At 36.0% G+C, this 19,539-nt stretch overlaps 1 protein-coding gene across 6 annotated transcripts in view; it reads right to left on the bottom strand.

Annotated features, from left to right (window-relative positions):
* Window positions 1-538: 538 nt before the first annotated feature.
* Window positions 539-19,539, bottom strand: part of LOC135207903 (uncharacterized) — a 574,434-nt gene continuing 555,433 nt past the window's right edge. For 5 of the 6 annotated variants that reach the window (XM_064239823.1, XM_064239824.1, XM_064239825.1 and 2 more), the window contains 6 exons: window positions 19,046-19,179; window positions 12,117-12,308; window positions 11,272-11,436; window positions 10,749-11,062; window positions 10,351-10,539; window positions 539-1,844 (listed from right to left, as the gene is read on the bottom strand). In XM_064239823.1, the coding sequence (XP_064095893.1) occupies window positions 10,354-10,539; window positions 10,749-11,062; window positions 11,272-11,436; window positions 12,117-12,308; window positions 19,046-19,179 (991 nt within the window). In that variant the 3' untranslated portion in view covers window positions 539-1,844; window positions 10,351-10,353. The remainder of the gene's footprint in view (window positions 1,845-10,350; window positions 10,540-10,748; window positions 11,063-11,271; window positions 11,437-12,116; window positions 12,309-19,045; window positions 19,180-19,539) is intronic. The other variant, XM_064239826.1, reaches the window with a different exon arrangement.

The following is a 19,539-nucleotide window of genomic DNA, read 5'->3' as shown; positions in this document are numbered from 1 at the left end:
AGTATATTACCAGATGCATATTGTGATGGTTGCTTGACAGTTTCAAAGCATTAATGCTTAGTTGCTAATTAATTCTCAAAATTTAGTTCATTTTTTTTTACATTAGTTCAGACTAAAGTAGTGCAAAGTATGGTTTTTTGTATGCAAAGGTGATGGTGGTTTTAGAAAATTGCTGAAATATTGAAGTTGAGAAAGTTGAATTTAGAACATATTTAACTTAAACTGATAGTCCATAGAACTGTAGTGACATGTTTAGAAATTTAGTAGATATTTTTTTACTGGGAGTTTTAATGAAAAACATTTTTTGGTATACACATTTATTTTTAGGAATCGATATTTAATGGTTCATATAATGAGGCATATACGTTTCTACTTACAACAAAGTAAACGTAGGAAGATCATAACAGTATATACAAGAAATACACAAATGGGGAAAACACCATTGAAATACTGAAGTTACCTTTTCATGTTGTGTGTATTTTGAACATTCTGAATAAACATTAGAATCACAAACTCAAGATTTTTCAAATACTTGTGCTTTTGTCAGAATGTTGATCTATAGGCTTTTCAGAAGTGAATGTGGTAAGCATTGTTCACTCTGAATTATAAGACACTCAGATTTTTTGCCTGTCAAAATTGGCATCACTATTTCCTAAAGGCCTTTAAGAAAAGGCCGAAGATTTGACAACACTATTTAGATGGATCTGAAGGTATTATTGCTGCTTAACACTGCAAACAACTGGTTTGATTTACAAGCACGACTTTGATGTAATATGGCACCTATATGTACATAAAAACAACAAAGGATCTTATGTTAAAGAGAAATATGAATGATAAGACTAATTACAATGTTGTCTGATTTTGCTTAGAAATTTTGTTTTTTTCTCATCTTATTGCACAAGCCAATGAACTCTTTACATTAAAATGAGCAATGGTTCCAACTACAATGAGATTAATAAAATACTATAATTTAAACATTTAATGGGAAATAAAGATTTCATGACATTAAAACATCTCTTAATATGGGTTAAAATTAGCTTTTATTCTACAATATATTGAAAGTCATAAAAGAGGGACATTTAAATGTTCAAAATTCTGGATAAAATTGATATGGATATAATAGATATAAATGTTTTGAAACATAATGTAAAGGAATTTTATGTACACTGAACTAAATGAATAGAAAAATGTTTAACAAAAGACTTAACCTAGAGAAAGAGGGGAAGGGGGGGGATTCATCTTTACAAGGGTAATAACGTGTTTCTAGTTGGTCTAGTATCACACACACTTGAGCCACCTCAACAAAAGGTGGACTGCTTAATACTACCATAGTACTTTCCACAGAGGTAAACCATTTCTGTTCAAAAGTCTTTGAACTGCTGTTCCACATACAACTGAGCTTAAACTTCCCACCTTTTGTAAATGAAGCCTTGGTCTAGATTGCTTTTACATGAAATTTCAAGTTCACGCAAGTCAGGGAAGGTTCATAGTATTTTTACAATTATAAATGATCTTCATTATACAGTATATATTGCTTGATAGTTATGTCCAATTTCTTAGAGGGAATGAACACAATTAGCCAGTTTCATACACAACCTTAAATCTGTATTCCAACACATTTTATGTTGAACAGGCTAAATGCACCATGTGTTCATATACAATATACATATATATATTCTATAGTTATGTATAAGTCAGACTTGATTGTTATACTCTGGTTGCCCTCCATTCAAGATCTCCAGAGGAAAAACACTTGAAGGGCAGAAGCAGACACGCGTCATCTGCCTTTGGCCAGAAGGAAGCGCAGGGGTATCAATTTGGCACCACTGGACCATTTACAGTACCTAAGTGAGTAAAAAATTTGCATTCATACAGATAATTAAAGTAGCTAAAATGTTATATACAAAACTTATTTTGAAGAGTTGTAGGTGTTACATAAATTTCTAGGTAAATGGACAAATTAACCACCAGAAAATCTGGAACGTAATTTTGATACTACATAAAAGAAAGTACGAATCAAGGTAATACAAATTTTTTGCTGTTATATCACAGCCTTCTTATGCATGCTAGTCACAACATTTATGAATAACTTCACTGAATTCAGTGGTCACATTGCTTTCAAACCTATCCATGTGAGTATATTTTCATAAAAACAAACATTTGATTTAGTTTCACAGACAAACCCATATTTCATGTATCTTTCAACTCATCATGTGAAGGCATGCTGCCTTATTGTAAACAAATTTATATAATCAATGCTAACCCTGAGCTGGCAGAAATGATTTGCTAATGGTGGCAAGATTCCCATTTACTCACACAACCATTGCATGAGCAGTTGGAGTAATTTTTTGTGAAATCCTGCTTTTCATCAATGAAACTATCTCATTCAAGTTGTTCATAAACAGCACTGTCTTGCAACATTCCAAATACTATAACAACACAGTAGACTTTTAAAAACCACTGAAGATAACTAAAATACAAAAATTTGTAAGTAATTTGTTTTTTCTAGGTAAGGAAGTAAGGAAAGAGTATATTTATTAGCCTGAATTGAAATGGCTTAGAAATTTGGTAATAATGTAGTCCACTCACTTGCCGAAAGTGGACACTTTTCCTTTGGCATGAAGTATTTTTAAAATCTGGTTTTTGCTCATATGGAACCCTTTTAAGAGACATCCTACAAGTGGGATGGTTTTAGCTCTAATGGAACCCTTTTTGGAGACATCCTACAAGTGGGAGGTAGTCTCTTAACTGTCGACATCCTACAGGTTGGAGGTTAGTCACTTAACTGTTGACTGGCAAGTTGAATGTCCATTTGGAAAAACCATGCTCCTAGTGACTATTATTAGCAAGGGAGCCATGACTCCTGTAACCTACTATGCAAACTGGCATAGGGATTCAAGATTGATAAGACCCTGCCCCAGCGTAAGATGTAGCTAAACTCTTGCCCTATGAAACTGGAGAGAACCTAGTGCTACTGTATAGACGGGTAGCACAAGCTAGCAGGCTTCAAGTATCTTAAGAGCAGAGAGAGTCACACCTTGATGAGCTGAAACTCTTAAGATAGGATGCCCAATTGTGAAATATCTATATATAATTGGCTGGATGTCCTTACAGATGGAAGAAAAGTATACAAGAGAAGGAGAACCTGTTACTCATATACCTTGTAAGTTTAAGCCATCCAAGTACATTAAGTGAATTAAGGAGCATGGAGACTCCATATCTTGTTGAGAAGTCCCACAAGGATTTGTGGGCAATATCCTTGAGGTACAATGTGGCAAAAGAAGTCTGGTGCATGCAGACAACTGCAATTGTTACCTTTAAAATGAAAATATTTCTACAAACAGAAGCTTCACAAACTACTCCCCTGACTGGATGATTGTCCTCATTGCAAGAGGAATAACTATATGTCCTCTTGAGTATTTCATAAAGCCAGAAAGAAGGCTATTCTTGTACACTTCTTGTGCCTCCACATCATACAATTTGTTATGCAAAAAGAACTGCCAGGTTAAGCCCTATCCCTCCCTGATGTGTACAAGTGCAGAAGCAGGGATTTCATTTACCAAGGAAGGTCCTCCTCTACTTCTGGCTCATAGGCATATGGTGGGATTAGTGTTGTTTTAGGCCCACCAATGTTGCTTCAGTTGTCACTGAAGATGCCCAAGGAAACAAAGCTTGTTCAATGGAGAGAGAGAGAGAGGTCACTGACCAGTCTCCAACAATTCTAACTAAGAAAGCTGCTGCAAGAGGGGAGGTGGATACTCCTTAAAACACATACAGTACGGTCCACAATTATGCGAGAATTTGGTTGATCCACGGCCTCGCAGAACTGGAAAATCACAGATTTCGATACACATACCTTATAGGAATATAATTCCATTAGGGCCGAGGCAAACAGCAACTTACCCAGTATAATTTTTTTATACTACCCATTCTCAATGCTTTCTTTGTACTATACTGTAAATTTTTCTAATATGAAATTGTTCTTATGGATACTTAAAACATTAAAAAGGTTTTAATAACTCGATAAAGTTACACCCAGGATGGTGAAAACTCCCCAGATTGGGTGCAAGTGCACTGTACGATACAGTCATTTCCTTTAAAAAAAATTTTTTGATGGAATTTCCTCTACCTATCCTCTGCCAAAAAACCTTCAAACTCCTCTATCTAATCCTCCACTAAGAGTTCTTCTGCTGAAGGAAGGCTTTGTGAACCATTTGAGGTTTTGGGGACTGGTGGATCATGTGTATCTTCACTCCTGTTAGGCCTAACAAACTTGGTTATAAGCGCCTGTCTGTTACTTTGTCTGTCACGTTCACTATGTAATCGTTATGATCTAAATTTATTTATTCTACGATAAAGATTTAATGAAAATTCAAAATGAGATGAAATTACAATTTCTTAAAAAAAAAGGATAAAAATCCAAAATTCAACATAAAATGACATTTTTGAAAAGTTTAGATCAATATCTCTCTCTCTCTCTCCAAATACATGATCAAATGCCAAAAGTTAGTAAAAATAAGTTAACTTAGACAAAGAAAATTCTAACTTCATGTTCAGCAATGACGGATTTCAAGTTGTCGACTGCTGTCAAAATGGAAGTTGCTCTTTCCTTTGTCTTTAACTTAAGGACAAGCTTTTTAGATTTGAGAGAATAGGTCTTCCTCTTCTACTTCTAGGCAGATATGCATACATGATGCGGTTGATCAGAATACACTTCACAGATCTGAATAATACGTATGGTGGTGGTGATGATACCGATCATTCATACACACTGTGCTATGATGTCACAAATGCGTGAGGATGAGCCTTCTGTCTTCGCTAATAGCTGAGCAGAAGCCTTCAGAATACACTTTGCAGATCTGAATAATACCTATGACTATGATGATACCGATCATTCATACACACTACTCTATAACATCACAAATGCGTGAAGCGGAGCCTTCCGTCTTAGCTAATGGTTGAGCAGGAAATCTCTCTCACATTCCCCCCCACCCCTTCTCTCAGATACCACCGAACCCGCCCCCCCACACCACCTAAAATACTTTAAAAGACAATAGATTTTGATATGTTTACGACGCGTGACTCGCAGACTTTGAACAGCTTCGCAGATACAGAAAATCTATTTTTTGAGAACTAGCATAAAAGGGGAATCACACAATTCGAACACGCAAATCATACCAAAGGACACAAACTATCCTCCAGCAGTTAATAAGGGAACATCTACCAAAGCATCCCCCTCCAGAGCAGAAGTGGGATTGGAATGTTACCAAAATGGCTGGGAAGACTCGTGGCACTTTTGCATGGAAGGAGGAGGTATGAGCCCTCCCAAGGCCAGATACAGGTGGTTGACTTTGAAGGTTGGCCTAAGTGCCTTTCAGCACTGGAAGGCTTGAAAGTGACTGCACGGGTGATCAAGGTCTTCTGGCTACCACCAATGACTTGACTGTACTCTTCAGAGAGAGTAAAGATGAACACAAGATAGATCTGTTCCAATGAGTGAGACTATCTCCACTAAAACTTGTAAAAAGGCTTATTTATAAGGACACAGCCATCAAGTTGTACTTTGGTTTGAAAGAGAAATAAATGCCTTTCCTGACACCAAAAACAGGAATTTCACCCTTTTCTCTTCCAAACAGTCTAATGATGATATCGTCCACATTCATGTTCAACAGATGTCGAATCGCAGTACTGCTTGGAAGGCGACAATGTAAACTGACCCCCTAAAATACCTTCATGATGAAGTTTCTATAGGGGAAGGTGTTTGTTTGTTTGTATGGTGTTTTTACATTGCATAGAACCAGTGGTTTATTCAGCAATGGGACCAACGACTTTTGAACAACGTCAAGAGTGAACTTCTATCACCAGAAATACACATTTCTAACCCCTCAGTGGAATGCCTGAGAATCAACCTCGCGGCCACCGAGGTGGCAGGCAAAGACCATTCCATTCACACCACTGAGGTGGATGAACTTTAAGGGAGTAGTCTATGCATCCTCTGGCATTTTCATAGCAGGAAAAGTAACTTGCTTGATCTGCTGGATAGCAGGGAACCTTTTGATCTACAGATCAGACTGTTAACCTGATTTAAGACACCACAAGCAAGTAATGACCACAGCAGTAAGTGACTGCATTGCCTTTGGAGTGTACCCTTGAGTAAGTTTGCTCAACAGATGGGTTCTAAAAGTAAGGAGTGGTTCCTTCCATAAGATCATCAAGCTCACAAAGGAACCCAGCTATCTCATGATACACCAGTCCAGCTATGCTTGAAGAGCTTCTGCAGGAGAAGGATCCTCAAGTCCTAACAGATACAACACAATGTATGAATTAGATGAGACTGGAAAGAGAAGCTAACGCCCCAGTCTGCCTTCATAAGCATTCTCTGATTGTGGACATGAACGATCAGACCTGGTGACACTGATCGCAAAAATATGAGCCAAGGACGACTCGTGACCAGTCAAAAAAAATGGTTACCTTCCTTAAGTCATTCATGTGATTGGTCAAAAGTAAGTAAACTAGAAGAGGCTGCGGATGAACCAGAACACCCCATGTTTGCACGATCATGTGTACATGGTATTAAAATGCAGAAACTTTTTGCATCTGAACCATCTGTCTGCACATGCATGTCTCTGAATTGTGTAAACATAATATATTTTGAGAATTCTGAACAAAATACAGGCAATCTCCAGTCATCGGTGGGGTGTTGATAAGCTAAAACCGCCAGTAACCAAAACTTGACAATTTATGGCGCTTATGGTGCTGAGTTTCGGTTAATGGTGCCTCTGTTAGGTATGTTATGGCACTATAATTCTATTATCAGCACCTTATGGCACCACAAATTGCTGATTTTATGGCACTGGTACTGTAATGCAGTGACCTTTATTGTCATTGTGTCTGCATGCTCAATATCTGCAAATCAAACATGCCAAGCTAGAAGGCAGGGCCAACTATTCTGTGTGTACCATGGCAAATTAATCATCATGGGAGAAGTATGTCATATAAGGAAACCATCATGGTTCATATGCATGCTCTTTCAAAATAGTTATATGACAGATATTGACTGCAATGATGACTAACCTTTCTCATTTTAGAATGACAAAATTTTTAATCAATTTGTATTCTTCATAACTAACAAATGGATTTTTATTTGTATCTATTTTCTTATTTGCATGCAATGTACCCTAGTACATACTAACTTTCTGTCTCCCTGATATTCTATCTGACAAGTCATTCTGGCTCTTGAATTTGCAAGTTTAGTCTCTTCGTTGGAATCTTATTACCATGCTGAATGTAAAGAATTAAGTCTTTCCAACATCCAGTACTTACCAGTGGACTGTATGGAAGCAATTTAAAGTAGTCTTAGAGATTCAAATAAAAAATCAACTCTTAAATAAAAACTTCACCAAACTAGATTAAACCTGTAGGTTCCAAGTGAGAGTTCAAACTATCCTGACTCTGAATTGATCTCTCGTGACCAATCCAGTTACTTTCTTACCGCCTGTTGAGACTTTAACAATAGAGGTTACACTTTGCAGCAAGTTGTAATGTATCTTTGTATATATTTTCCTTATTTATATACAGGCAGTCCCCGGGTTACGACAGGGGTTCCATTCTTGAGACGCGTCATAAGCCGGAACTTTGTCAAAAATCCAAAGAAAACCATGCTTTAGGTGCATTCAAAACTATGTAAACTGCATTCTTATTGCATTTTTCATCAAAAAAAAAAACTTTAAATATTGATTATTTTGCATTTTTGGTGTCATAGTTCATCTGCCAGGTCAGCATTTGTAGGCGTCGTAACTCTGGAATATGCGCCGTAACCCTGGAACATGCGTCGTAACCCTGGAAATAATTTCTGATGAATATAATTGAAAAGCGTCATAACCTCGGAACGTCGTGTCGTATCCCAGGGACTGCCTGTACATGTTAATAGGTATTGTATGATAGGAAAGTACAGGCAGTCCCCAGGTTACGACGGGTTCAGCTTACGACGTTCCGAGGTTAAGGCGCTTTTCAATTATATTCATCAGAAATTATTTCCAGGGTTATAACGCATGTTCCAGGGTTACTACACCTACAATGCTGAACTGGCAGAAGAAATATAACACGAAAAAAGCAAAATAACCAATATTTGAAGGCTTTTTGATGAAAAATGCAATAAGAATGCAGTTTACATAGTTTTCAATGCACCCAAAGCATTAAAAATAAGGTTTTCTTAGGATTTTTGATGATGTTCCGTCTTACGACGATTTTTGGGATACAAAAGCATTGTTTAGTTACACGGTCCCCAGTTATCAGCAGGGTTCTGTTCCTGGGGGTGTGACGAGTCCGCCGATAACCGGGGACTGCCTGTATTAGTTTGTAAGTATGTGTGTAATAAAGCTTACTGTCGACTACTGGTTGTTATATGTTGGTCCAGTAGTTAGCCGAATAAGTTTGGTGGTTCGGTCAACCACGGTCAAGGGCAGTCTCACTACATCAACAAGAGTGGGAGGTTGTGGGAAAATGGCTCACGAACTCAGCCATAATTAAGACGACAAGAAGGCATTAAGATCTCCACATCATAATCGCTTGAGTATTCTCAGTTCAAAGTTCGTTTGGGGAAAGTGCCTTTAGAGGTTATGCATACAAGCAGTCCCCAGGTTATGACGGGTTCAGCTTATGACGTTTCGAGGTTAAGGCACTTCTCAATTATATTCATCAGACATTATTTCCAGGGTTACGACGCCTACAATGCTCATCTGGCAGATGAAATATGACACCAAAAATGCAAAATAATCAATATTTGAAGGTTTTTTGATGAAAAATGCAATAAGAATGCAGTTTACATAGTTTTCAATGCACCCAAAGCATTAAAAGTAAGGTTTTCTTAGGATATTTGACGATGCTCCGGCTTACGACGATTTACGGCTTACGACCCGTCTTAAGAACGGAACCCCCGTTGTAACCCGGGGACTGCCTGTATTTAGAATAAGGGTACTTTTCTTGTGATGTGATTTGAATGAGTTACAAAGCATAGACTGTGCTGGAATCCAGTCTCATAATTCAGGCTAGGATAGCGATCTAGTTATTCACAATAATGAAGCTATCATTCACAATCACAAAGTTAATCTCATTTATGTACTCATTGGTATACACAACGCAATGTTGTATTTGGAACGTCAATTAAAATGAGTACTGTAATCTGGGTGTCGTAGTGTTGGTCTTAAGCTACGATTTGGTTATTCACGTTTCAAGTCGCCTTAGGCTATATGGTCCATTGTGATTTGGAATGCTCTGCTTATCACTATGAGAGTAGTAATAAAACTGCCTTTAAGAGAGGACATGTTTTGCTCTCTGTCCTTTTAAAGCCAGTTCAATTTGCCCACTTTTCATTCATTTCTGTTTCAGTGTGTGTGACTGCTGTAAGTTTGAACAGGTAGTGGGATATCACAGATCTTTTTACCTCCCCCAATGAAGCTTTCTTCAGGATCTCGCTAGAAGCAGAGGAAATGCTCGGGTGTTAGTGGGTTTCCATGTTTAAGATTTTTAACATCTGTGTCTATGGATCCTCACCCAACATATAGTAGGTGCAGAGAAAATGTATGTACAATTTTTTTTCTGTTAAAATTTATGCTTGCCTCATATAAAACCAGCAACTATTATGTGGGACTTATAATTTCAATAGAATAATGTTAAGATGAAAAGTGGTTGTTTAATAATTTGACCTTGCATTACTAAATAATTGTGATTTATGTTACTTAGCATGGATTGATTTTGTTTCAGAAAAACAAAACATTTCTCATAATTATGAAATCTGCATATTACTTTTAATTACTATAATAAATTTTTACTAATCAGTAATGTATATCCAGTAAATATAATGCTAGCCTTCAGCTACCTACTTAATACTAATGCATATCAAATCATACACCTCACTGCTGCCACAGCTTACCAATTCTTTTGAATCACCATTAAGACCAAGATTTTATTTTACTGGTGGGAGGTAAAATAACAGCAATATGATTTACTACATCCCAATGTTGTACTATTGTATTTCAAAAGCCAATCAGTTGTAAAACTAAGTAACAAGTCCTATTTGTGTACACCAACTAACTCTTCACGCATTTCTTCAAAATTTGAAACGGATGGTTCACTAAGTTGAGAGAATCTGACCAGATTTTAGCTTAGAACTAAAGGTAGTAACACCTCAACTTGGTGGACTTTTGTACTTGCAAGTTAATGATTATTTTCTTGCTAATAGAATTTGCTTATAAAGAAATCAAGTGAAAAACATACAAAATACATATATTCCTAGCAAAAATAAGTAAAAAGACAACATATGTCACATGGCATGTTTTAAAAATGTCTTACCTTTCACTGATCATGTGCAAGCCACGCCGCTGGAACCCACTGTGGTTCACGTTCAAGACTATTTATTTCTTGCAACAGCTGATGGTATGCACGATCAACATCCTGATTTATGATGATCAGATCAAAGTAGTGGCCATATTGCTCTTCCATTTCATGAGCCTTCTCTATAGTTTCCTTCAGCTCTTCATCCTGGATAAAAATAAAGGAAACTTTCAATAAATTTAATCTCAGAAATTTCCACACTGTATTGTATTACAGTAACAAGTTTTGAAAATGTATTTAGATGCATTTCTCTCATTACCACAAAGACACAAATAAATAGTTGGTACTACTAATTATAATATTTAATTGTAGTACACAAGATTTTATTTATAGAACTTTAAAGAACTTTTACTCACCTTTACTGGTTCTCCCATCTTTATTTTCTTTTGTCGTAATTTTTCCAATGATGGAGGAGCAACAAACACAACAAAAGGCTTAAGGTCCGAACTTTTGAGAATCTTTAGAGATAAGGGGTGAAGATTGAGGACACAGATCTTTTCTGAGTTAACCACTGCTCTTATAGCTGCTATACTGGTCCCATAATAGGCTTTTTCATATTCTCCATGCTCAACAAATTTGCGTGCAAGAATATCAGATTCAAATTGTGCCCGAGAAATGAAATGATAATCTTGACCATCCACCTCCGTTTCTCTTCGCGCGCGAGATGTGTCTGTAAAGCACAAAAGGGAACTTACAGATTAACTTTTGTTTAAAAATACATAACATTCATGAAATTGGCTCTTTATAAAATATTTTATTCAGTTTTTGAAAATTTTTGTGCAGGTTAACAAAAAATTACTAATTAAGTTCACTAAGTCCAGAAAACATTTATACGTATATTATTAAACTGCAACATCTGTAAAGAAGTATTTTTCTTACGTGGAATAGCAGCTGCAAATCTTTCCCTGTCCTCCATAAGCTTTTGCCTTAGCTCATGTCGTCCAATATTTGGAGGCCCAATTAAAACTATTGGTCTCTTTCTGTTGGTGCGAGGGTAGTACAGTGCTACTTCTTCATAAGTGAGAATTTCTTCAGAATCAAAATCTGAAAAATAAATAGAACAGTGTCAAGTTATTCAAAGGCAAAACTGAGAACTTTGATATAAGTTTATGGAGTAAAATAATTCAAACACAATTCTTGAACAGTCATCATCTGTGCACCAAAAAACTGTAGCAGTGCTATCATTAGTCATGAGGACACACAATTTTCAAACATCAAAGCAGAAGCATGACTTCACTATGACTACTGTATTTGGAATGTACATGTATAACATAATGTAAACTTATATGAGCGACACAACTGGCTGAAATCTGTACAAGGATACTTCAAAAGCTTTACCACAAGCTAATCTACAATAAGAAAACTTATTTGATAGCGATATCACTACTGCAAACTAAAAGAGCCCTAAACTGTCAAAATTAAAGGGAGAAAATCCTGTTACACAGACACTGAAAACAAAACTTAATACAGAGGAAACATGAACAGTGAAGTCATACTTTCTTCACACAATACAAAAATGATAAAAACAAAGCAAACTACTATTGGGTTAAAACCTGCTTCTGATTACGCAAACAAAGTACAGTATCATTATTGGCATGTGTCAAACAATAACAAAAGGGGTAAATAATGGTAAAAATACTGCTTAAACATGACGAATACAGACATTACAGCAACACAAAGCTTTTATAAGCTTGCATTAAGATGAGGACTACCATACATCATACCAATATCAAGATCAGACATTGAGCTGGATCGTCTCCGTGTGCTGCCTTTAACACATCGACATGCTGGCAAAGCAAGCCTCAGTGTTAAAACCCTACTTCTTGTGGGATTAGTTCCAGAATTTTCATTTTCATTATAGATGTCAGTACCAGGTCCACCCCTTCCTGGGATAGGAAGAGGAGAGTTGCTCCGTGCTGAGCAACAAAAGAGCAGGCAGGTTAATTGTAAAAATACTGTGCATGTATTATTCAGAATGCCACTAATGAACTCCCATTTCAAGATTTTAACTCCTAGTACTTACAACAATTTTAATGTGATTAAAAGTGGACACAACATCTCACACAATCATGCTTAACGATTGATATAATAACCACTAAAAGCTTTAAACTGGTGAACTACCATAACATTTTAGTTAATGCAAGTGCACTAATAAATAACATTACAAAAAATCTATAACACTAAAATCCAGAAGTTACTGTGTATTAAACTAAACTTAAAGCTATAAATAACAAACTGTATATGAGGCTCTCATGCATTTAACTACAGCAACTCATATTTAAACATGACAATTTGGATTACCAAAACAATGTATGTAAACCCAAAACTGATGACTTTCACTAATAGGTCTCCACTAAAATACTAAGTTAACAAAAGTACTTTGCAAAAATTCACAGAAACAAACAAAACGAAATTAACGCTACCCTGCACCTCATAGAAACCTGCAATTTTACAAAATGAAGAAAATACATTTTTACTGCAAAAATTAAGAGGAGCTTAATTTGTATTTCATGAGACTATAATGAATTATGATTGGATGGGATTATACATGTCGCCCATCACCCATGGACATAAATGAAAAGTGTGCTTATCAGTGACGTATAAATATTCTACTTCAAAGATGATTGGCAGCTATGGAGTGCAGTTAATACATATTTTGAAACTGCCAGTATTTAGGAAGGGTTTATGTTTCCACTTGGGTTATATACTGCTTAGACTTGTTAATAAACTTGTTCATGAAAAGAAGCCATCAAAAAAGCAAGTTTATATTTCATTAAATCTATAAGCCTAGCAGGGACTTAAAAATGGGATTATCATCACTACAAAGGATAAGCAAATCAACCAAAACAATGTGTAACATGTTGCGATTTCACTTGGTTTATGTTAGGCATCCAGGTTCAGTTAGGAAAATCTGCTCTTTAATTAATAAAATAATAATTGTGACAGGATGAAAAAGGTTTATTTCTTTATTAGTCACTGATCCAACATCCTGCCATGAGAATAATGACTACAAAAAATACGGTTTCATAATTAATCTCATATTTAAAGGCAGAACACTTAAAAACAATATTTTTAGACCTAAGGAACTTATTATTATTGCATATTCATATACAGTACTGTCAAAATTTTGAATAAAGTTTAAGATAACTACGAAAAATTTAAAAAACAAATATTTTGCTGTTCTTTCTTGAACATCAAAATTAAATTTTTTTCTATATCTCATTAAATATACGTAATACGAAATGTATGGTTATAATTGAAAAAACATGTCTAAAGGTATACTAAGAATGAGTGAAAAATGTATGAAACTCTTCAGGAAGGAAAACAAGGAGTAGGAATTTTCTTTGGGATACAGTTAAGAAACTTAACTTTTAAATATTATGAATTGTTGATTTTGAAAATAATATGCAATGCCATACAGGAAAAAAATGTAATTACATATTAAATCATGTTGGAAAAACACCAAGATGTTTTGATACCTATACTGCTGGCAAGTAATTTTAAGCTTAGTTGAAGGTTTGATTTTTATAAATGCATCACTTAGCTTACTTTTGAATCCAGTTTTTAAGTTGGGGCTTCATACAAATCTATTAAATCATATATATGCCTATTACAGTTCAACAATGTTCCAGAGATGCCAGTCTTTTGTCTATCCAACAAAAGAATGTAGTCTCACTTTGCATGTACCCCCTGGACCTTCGGGTATGTTTACCCAGTGATTTCAATTTTTATGCAAATTTTCTGCATGCCCATGAAATTCAATTGTGGTGCAATCTCCAGATTAAATACAATATACTTGAAACTGGACAAATTCCCAGAAAGCTGAAATTCTTGGCAGGTCATCACACAAACACCACTTGTGTATCCTGAAGGACAGATGGTATGCTACACAAACTTGCATCATCTGACTGTGAAAGTTATCAATTCAAATGTTCTACTGCCTTAAGTTTTATGGTCTGGTAATCATATAAAGAACCAGGAGAATTGTTGTGATCTCTCACCAACTGTGACATGAATGGAAAGAGGACTTTTCTCTAGATATGGGATTCAATGGTGAATTGAGAACTACTAAAAGCTAAATAAATTAGCTAAGTGGTCTGGTAAAACTACTTAATAACTTATGGTTCTATTCTTGTGACTTTGATGCCCTGAATTCCAGGTGACAAGTCATTACCAGTATATGAACCTCTAAAGGGGAAATATCATCCTCACATCCTCCTCTTCAAATACAAATGGGCTCCACCATTTGCCATATCTCTTCTCAAAGCAGAAATGAGTCTGCTGAACTTGAACAAATTTTATTCATGATGAATGAAAAGAACTCCTCAGTTATTACAGAGTCTCTGGTGTCAAGACTACAAAAGTAAAGATACAACTGGCCGTTAGATTTTTCTGTTGTGCATCTATGTGATAAGTTACGTTGGGTGTCAACAATGTAATCAACTCCCTTATTCTATTATCACATTCTGCATCTTTGCTAGGAGACATAATTATGTTTTAACATCATTTTGACCCAAGACACCATCTAACATTATTAGGTCACTTAGCACTAATAGTAACCATCACATTCATCGTGAAGAAAACAGAGACGGCGAAGGTGAGTATGCTAAACTATGCCTTTCACTGACAATAGTGAAACAGTCCTTTGTCTTATATGTGTGGCTGCTGCCCTGTAGCAAAAAAGTAGCGAGTTGCTAAAGACAGGACATACCTCTCACAATTCCATATACCCCTGCATATGGTTGTGGTTTATATCAGTGATGAAGTTTAAGAATAAGAAGTTAACACTCTTGTTGTCATTCATACTTCAGTTGCTCTAAAAAGCCATGAGCATTTTTCAGTGAGATTTAAGTACATTTCCAGTAGACACTGATAACTGCCTTGTATGTAAAGTTGCAGTCCCTGGCAAAGAGGTCTGGCAAACATTTACCTGCACTAGATGAAAAAAATTGAAGCAGATACTTTATCTAACCATTATCATAAAAGGCACAAAGCATGAAGGGTTCCACTTGTGTGATTCTTCCTTGGAATGGTGAAGAATAATTTTTGGGAGTTCCATGTAAGGGTGAACACCCATGGTCAGCTTCCTCCTTGTTAATGTCAAACTAAATATCCCAGTCCTCACTCAACCACAACCATTAACCATATCAGTAGTGATACGTGTGGCCATAATCACCGATGAAAGAAGATGTCCATGGTGATGATGTCCAAGATCTCAGTGACTGCTGATAAGAGACCTTGCTCTAATAGTTGAGGATGTGACCCCACTCCCATTCATTTTGTTAAAGTAAGGATGGAACTCCTCATGAACTATGTCTGAAGTCTGGAAATTATAAGCAAGTTGAAGTTGGTATTAGAGATACTGAAGCTTCTACATTTAAAAAGCTGCAGGCACAAGTCTGCTGACATTTGAGAAGTGGTCCTGATTAGAAGGGAAACTACAACAATTTTTAAAAAGTCTTCTTACACCAAACCAAACATGAATCCACACCAGTAATGGTCATATCCACTGGAAGAGCAATGGCAGAGGAAGAACAAGTAAGCCAGTCAGTAGGCAAAGCGCAAGCTTGCACACTACCATGGAATTGGGCAGGCTGATCCGCAATCACAACAGAGGTGGAGTGGGTTTTATACCTGCATACAGGTAGAACCAGGCTGTACCATGCATGAAACGTGATCATTCTCAAGCAAGGGGAACACAGCAGTTGTGGTTGGTTTTGGGGTATCAAACTGGTACTGCAGTTGGACATACAACTTGAAGCAACTCCTAGGTAGTTTGCATTCTTAAGACCTGTCAGGTTCACCTCTTATTAGTAGGTGCCATCTGCTTGGCTTGCAACACTGGCCACAATATAGGCTGAGCGAATGATTTTCACTCTGCCAATCTTTATAAGTCATCATGATAAATTCATGACAGACATTATTGCTAACTTGTAAACCAAAGATTCTGAAGCAGAGACAGCAGACCCCTTCATATTGGAACCCACTGACTCAGCACCTTGAATAAGCAACTAGGCATCAAGCAAATGGCACAGGTGGCTGTGGCTGGAACTGCAAGTTGAAAAGTCTCTGTTGAGGAAGGACTTAAAAATATGACAGGCTTTGCATGGATAAGTATACTAGGTCATAGTAAATTCCATGAAAATATTCGTTCAAACTAAATATATCAAAAGACCTAGCAAGAACCAAGGGCATGGCAAATTCCATGAAAATACTCATTCAAACTGAATATATCAAAGACCTAGCAAAACCCAAAAGATAAGTATTGAAAAGCCAGTATTAGAAAACAAATTTTTCATAGTGGAACAATTACTAACTACTACTCTTTCAGTTATACTGAAAAAGTGACAGTAACAGAAGAAATAAACCTGGATGCTACTGGAAAAACCAGATAGTAAGACATAATGGATACTAATAAACAGCAAAAATTATGGAAAATGTGTTAATGTTAAAATAAAGGGACAAGCTTACCTACAGAAAATTAATCCATTTATTATTGCTTGGAAAATAGAATACAACAAATTTACCAAAAGCAAACTGAAGCAACAACAGAAATTTTGCCTACTGTTGGCCATTACTTCATCATGACTTGAAAATACAAAAAAAGTCATTTGAAAGAGGCTGAGGAAATTGTTACAACTGATAATTGTGAGTTTGGCTTCATGCCAGAGGTTAACAAAAGAAGCAACTATGGGACAAGTATCATCTAGAGAAATATTTTACTACATATTTGCAGATCTTGAAATGAATTTTGACAAAGTACCAGGATAATTAAATAAGTCATCAAGCTAAAGGTGGCAGGTGTACTGCAAAAATCTGATGTAAATGTGTGTCCATCAAGGACAAATGCTGAGCCCTTTGCTATTTATTGTAGGAATAGAAGGAGCTACATAGTTGTGCCAAAAAGGGTTCCCTAAGAGCTACTTCATGCAGATGACCTCGTGTTAGCAGTAGAATTTGAGGAAGAGGTGGTGGAAATGTTGAAAAGATGGAAAAGAGTGATGGATAGGACATGAGTTAAAATAAACTTGCTAATGGTGACTAGAAAGGAGGCACAGGCAAAGTTCAGTAAGGAATGCCATATGGTGGTTGTCAGAAAGGTGTGGATGTGAGCTCAGTACTATTCACCAAATGTAACAGATGGTGTCACAATCGATGCTCACAAGCTGTTTTGACAGATGGGCAGATCTTAAAAGAAATAGAACATTTGTTATTCTGGAAACATAATAAACTAAGTAACATGCATAAATTACCTACACCATTATTTATGTAAATGAGTTGCAGTAATTTCACAACAGCTTTGTTAGTTTTACATTATAGTATATGATTCATTTTTCCAATGTTCCCTTCAAAGCCATTCCATTAAAGCACTTCCTCTCTGTGCCTACATTGGTCTTTGAATCATACCCAAGCAATAAAAATATCGCTCACCCTTCTTCACTCCAATTTCCTCATTGTCCTTCTCTGATGCTACGAAAGATTTCAAGGAAATGTAAAATGATTGGTTATACAAATATACAAGTAAAATATGTGCTGAAGTGTCTTCAGCGCAATCGAATTCTCTGTACATCACATAATCAAGGCCATCAAAAACAATTATGTCTTTCAGTGGTCTTGGTATAATGCTTGCACGAGCCATGGTCCAGGAAACTTTAACCACAGCCCGGTGGTGCCCTGGCCTATATCGTTCCCAGATGCACAATTAATGCTAACTTTAAACTAAAATAAAAACTATCGAGGCTAGAGGGTTGCATTTTATATTTGATAGCTGGAGGGTGGATGATCAACACACCAATGTGCAGTCCTCTAGCTTCAGTAGTTCTTGAGATCTGAGGGCAGAAAGGAAGAGTGCGGACAGATGGACAAAGCCGGCACAGTAGTTTTCTTTTCAGAAAACCAAAAACCGAGATGGAAGTAAATAGAATATATTTGGAGAAATAAAAGCATATAAAAAAAAACTTCAAATATCAGAAGATAAACCACCAAGACTTGAAAAGTCAGTCAAAGAATCTTAGAATCTTAGTACAGAGTGCAGAGAACTCATTTCATGTCTAACCCATAAAGAGAAAACTATAACATACCATTCATAAGATGCTTGCTCTTCACTGCATTACAGAAAATAAAAGGGTAAAAGAAAATTATTGAAGTGAACAGGAATTTGCTCCCATGCACCAACTAGTTAAGGACCCATTACCTAGTGAACATCATAAAATAAAATCTCTATTATACACAATCTAAAACTGGACTGATGCACTAATGTACTTGAGATACATTCTTTAATAAAAAAAAATGTAATCCATAGGGGGCAGACATAGAAAGACCAGTGATCCTGGGAACATTGTAGGACCTCAATATAGGCCAATATGTAATGGGGTTGTGATGAAACAAGCATATTTCTTTAGAAAGAAGAAATATGGGATACGTGAAGCTCCATGCAAGAAAACCTATATAAAAATTAAGGAAAAAATTATACTGCACATGCATCTAAAAGATCCATGCTTGAAAACCTATATGAAAAATAAGTTCTTGAAAAAAACTTGCATGCATCTAAAGAGTCTGCATCATGAATAATAGAAGATATGTGACATCTTGTATTATTCAACATAGAATTGTTAAAAATAAAATTTTCCAAACTATTAAATGCATTACTAACCTTCATTATAGTTAGGATATAACATTTTCTTCTTCTTTTTCTTCTGATGCTTTTTGGCACATAAAAGTTTTCCTTTCTTTGTTTTCTCTTTGTTGTTGTTATCGCCGACTACAGTTTGTCTCATTGCTTCCCGGCTGCGAGTAAAAAAAAGCCAAGTGTACTTGAAATAAGACCCACAAATTTCTAAAGGCTTATAAAGAAAACTGGCAAAACTGACAGGTTACCAGAGTATACTGGTTTGACAATAAACGTCAGCACTTTTGAAATATTTTCATTAATAATTCTAGTGTTATTACAAACATTCCCTTTTTCAGAGTAAAGGTCAGTTATTTAATTTCTAACATTATAGAATAAATAATAGAGTAAGAATAAGTCATGCAACATAAAGTCATTTTCCACATTATGAAGTGCTACAAGGACCAAAAACACTTTAATTTGATGAACATGGATGACCTCCCACAGAATCCATAAAATTTACAAATATTGTTTTATAC

This window comes from Macrobrachium nipponense, chromosome 34, assembly GCF_015104395.2.
Source record: "Macrobrachium nipponense isolate FS-2020 chromosome 34, ASM1510439v2, whole genome shotgun sequence".
NCBI lineage: Eukaryota > Metazoa > Arthropoda > Malacostraca > Decapoda > Palaemonidae > Macrobrachium > Macrobrachium nipponense.
This window is presented reverse-complemented; position numbering and strand designations above follow the sequence as displayed.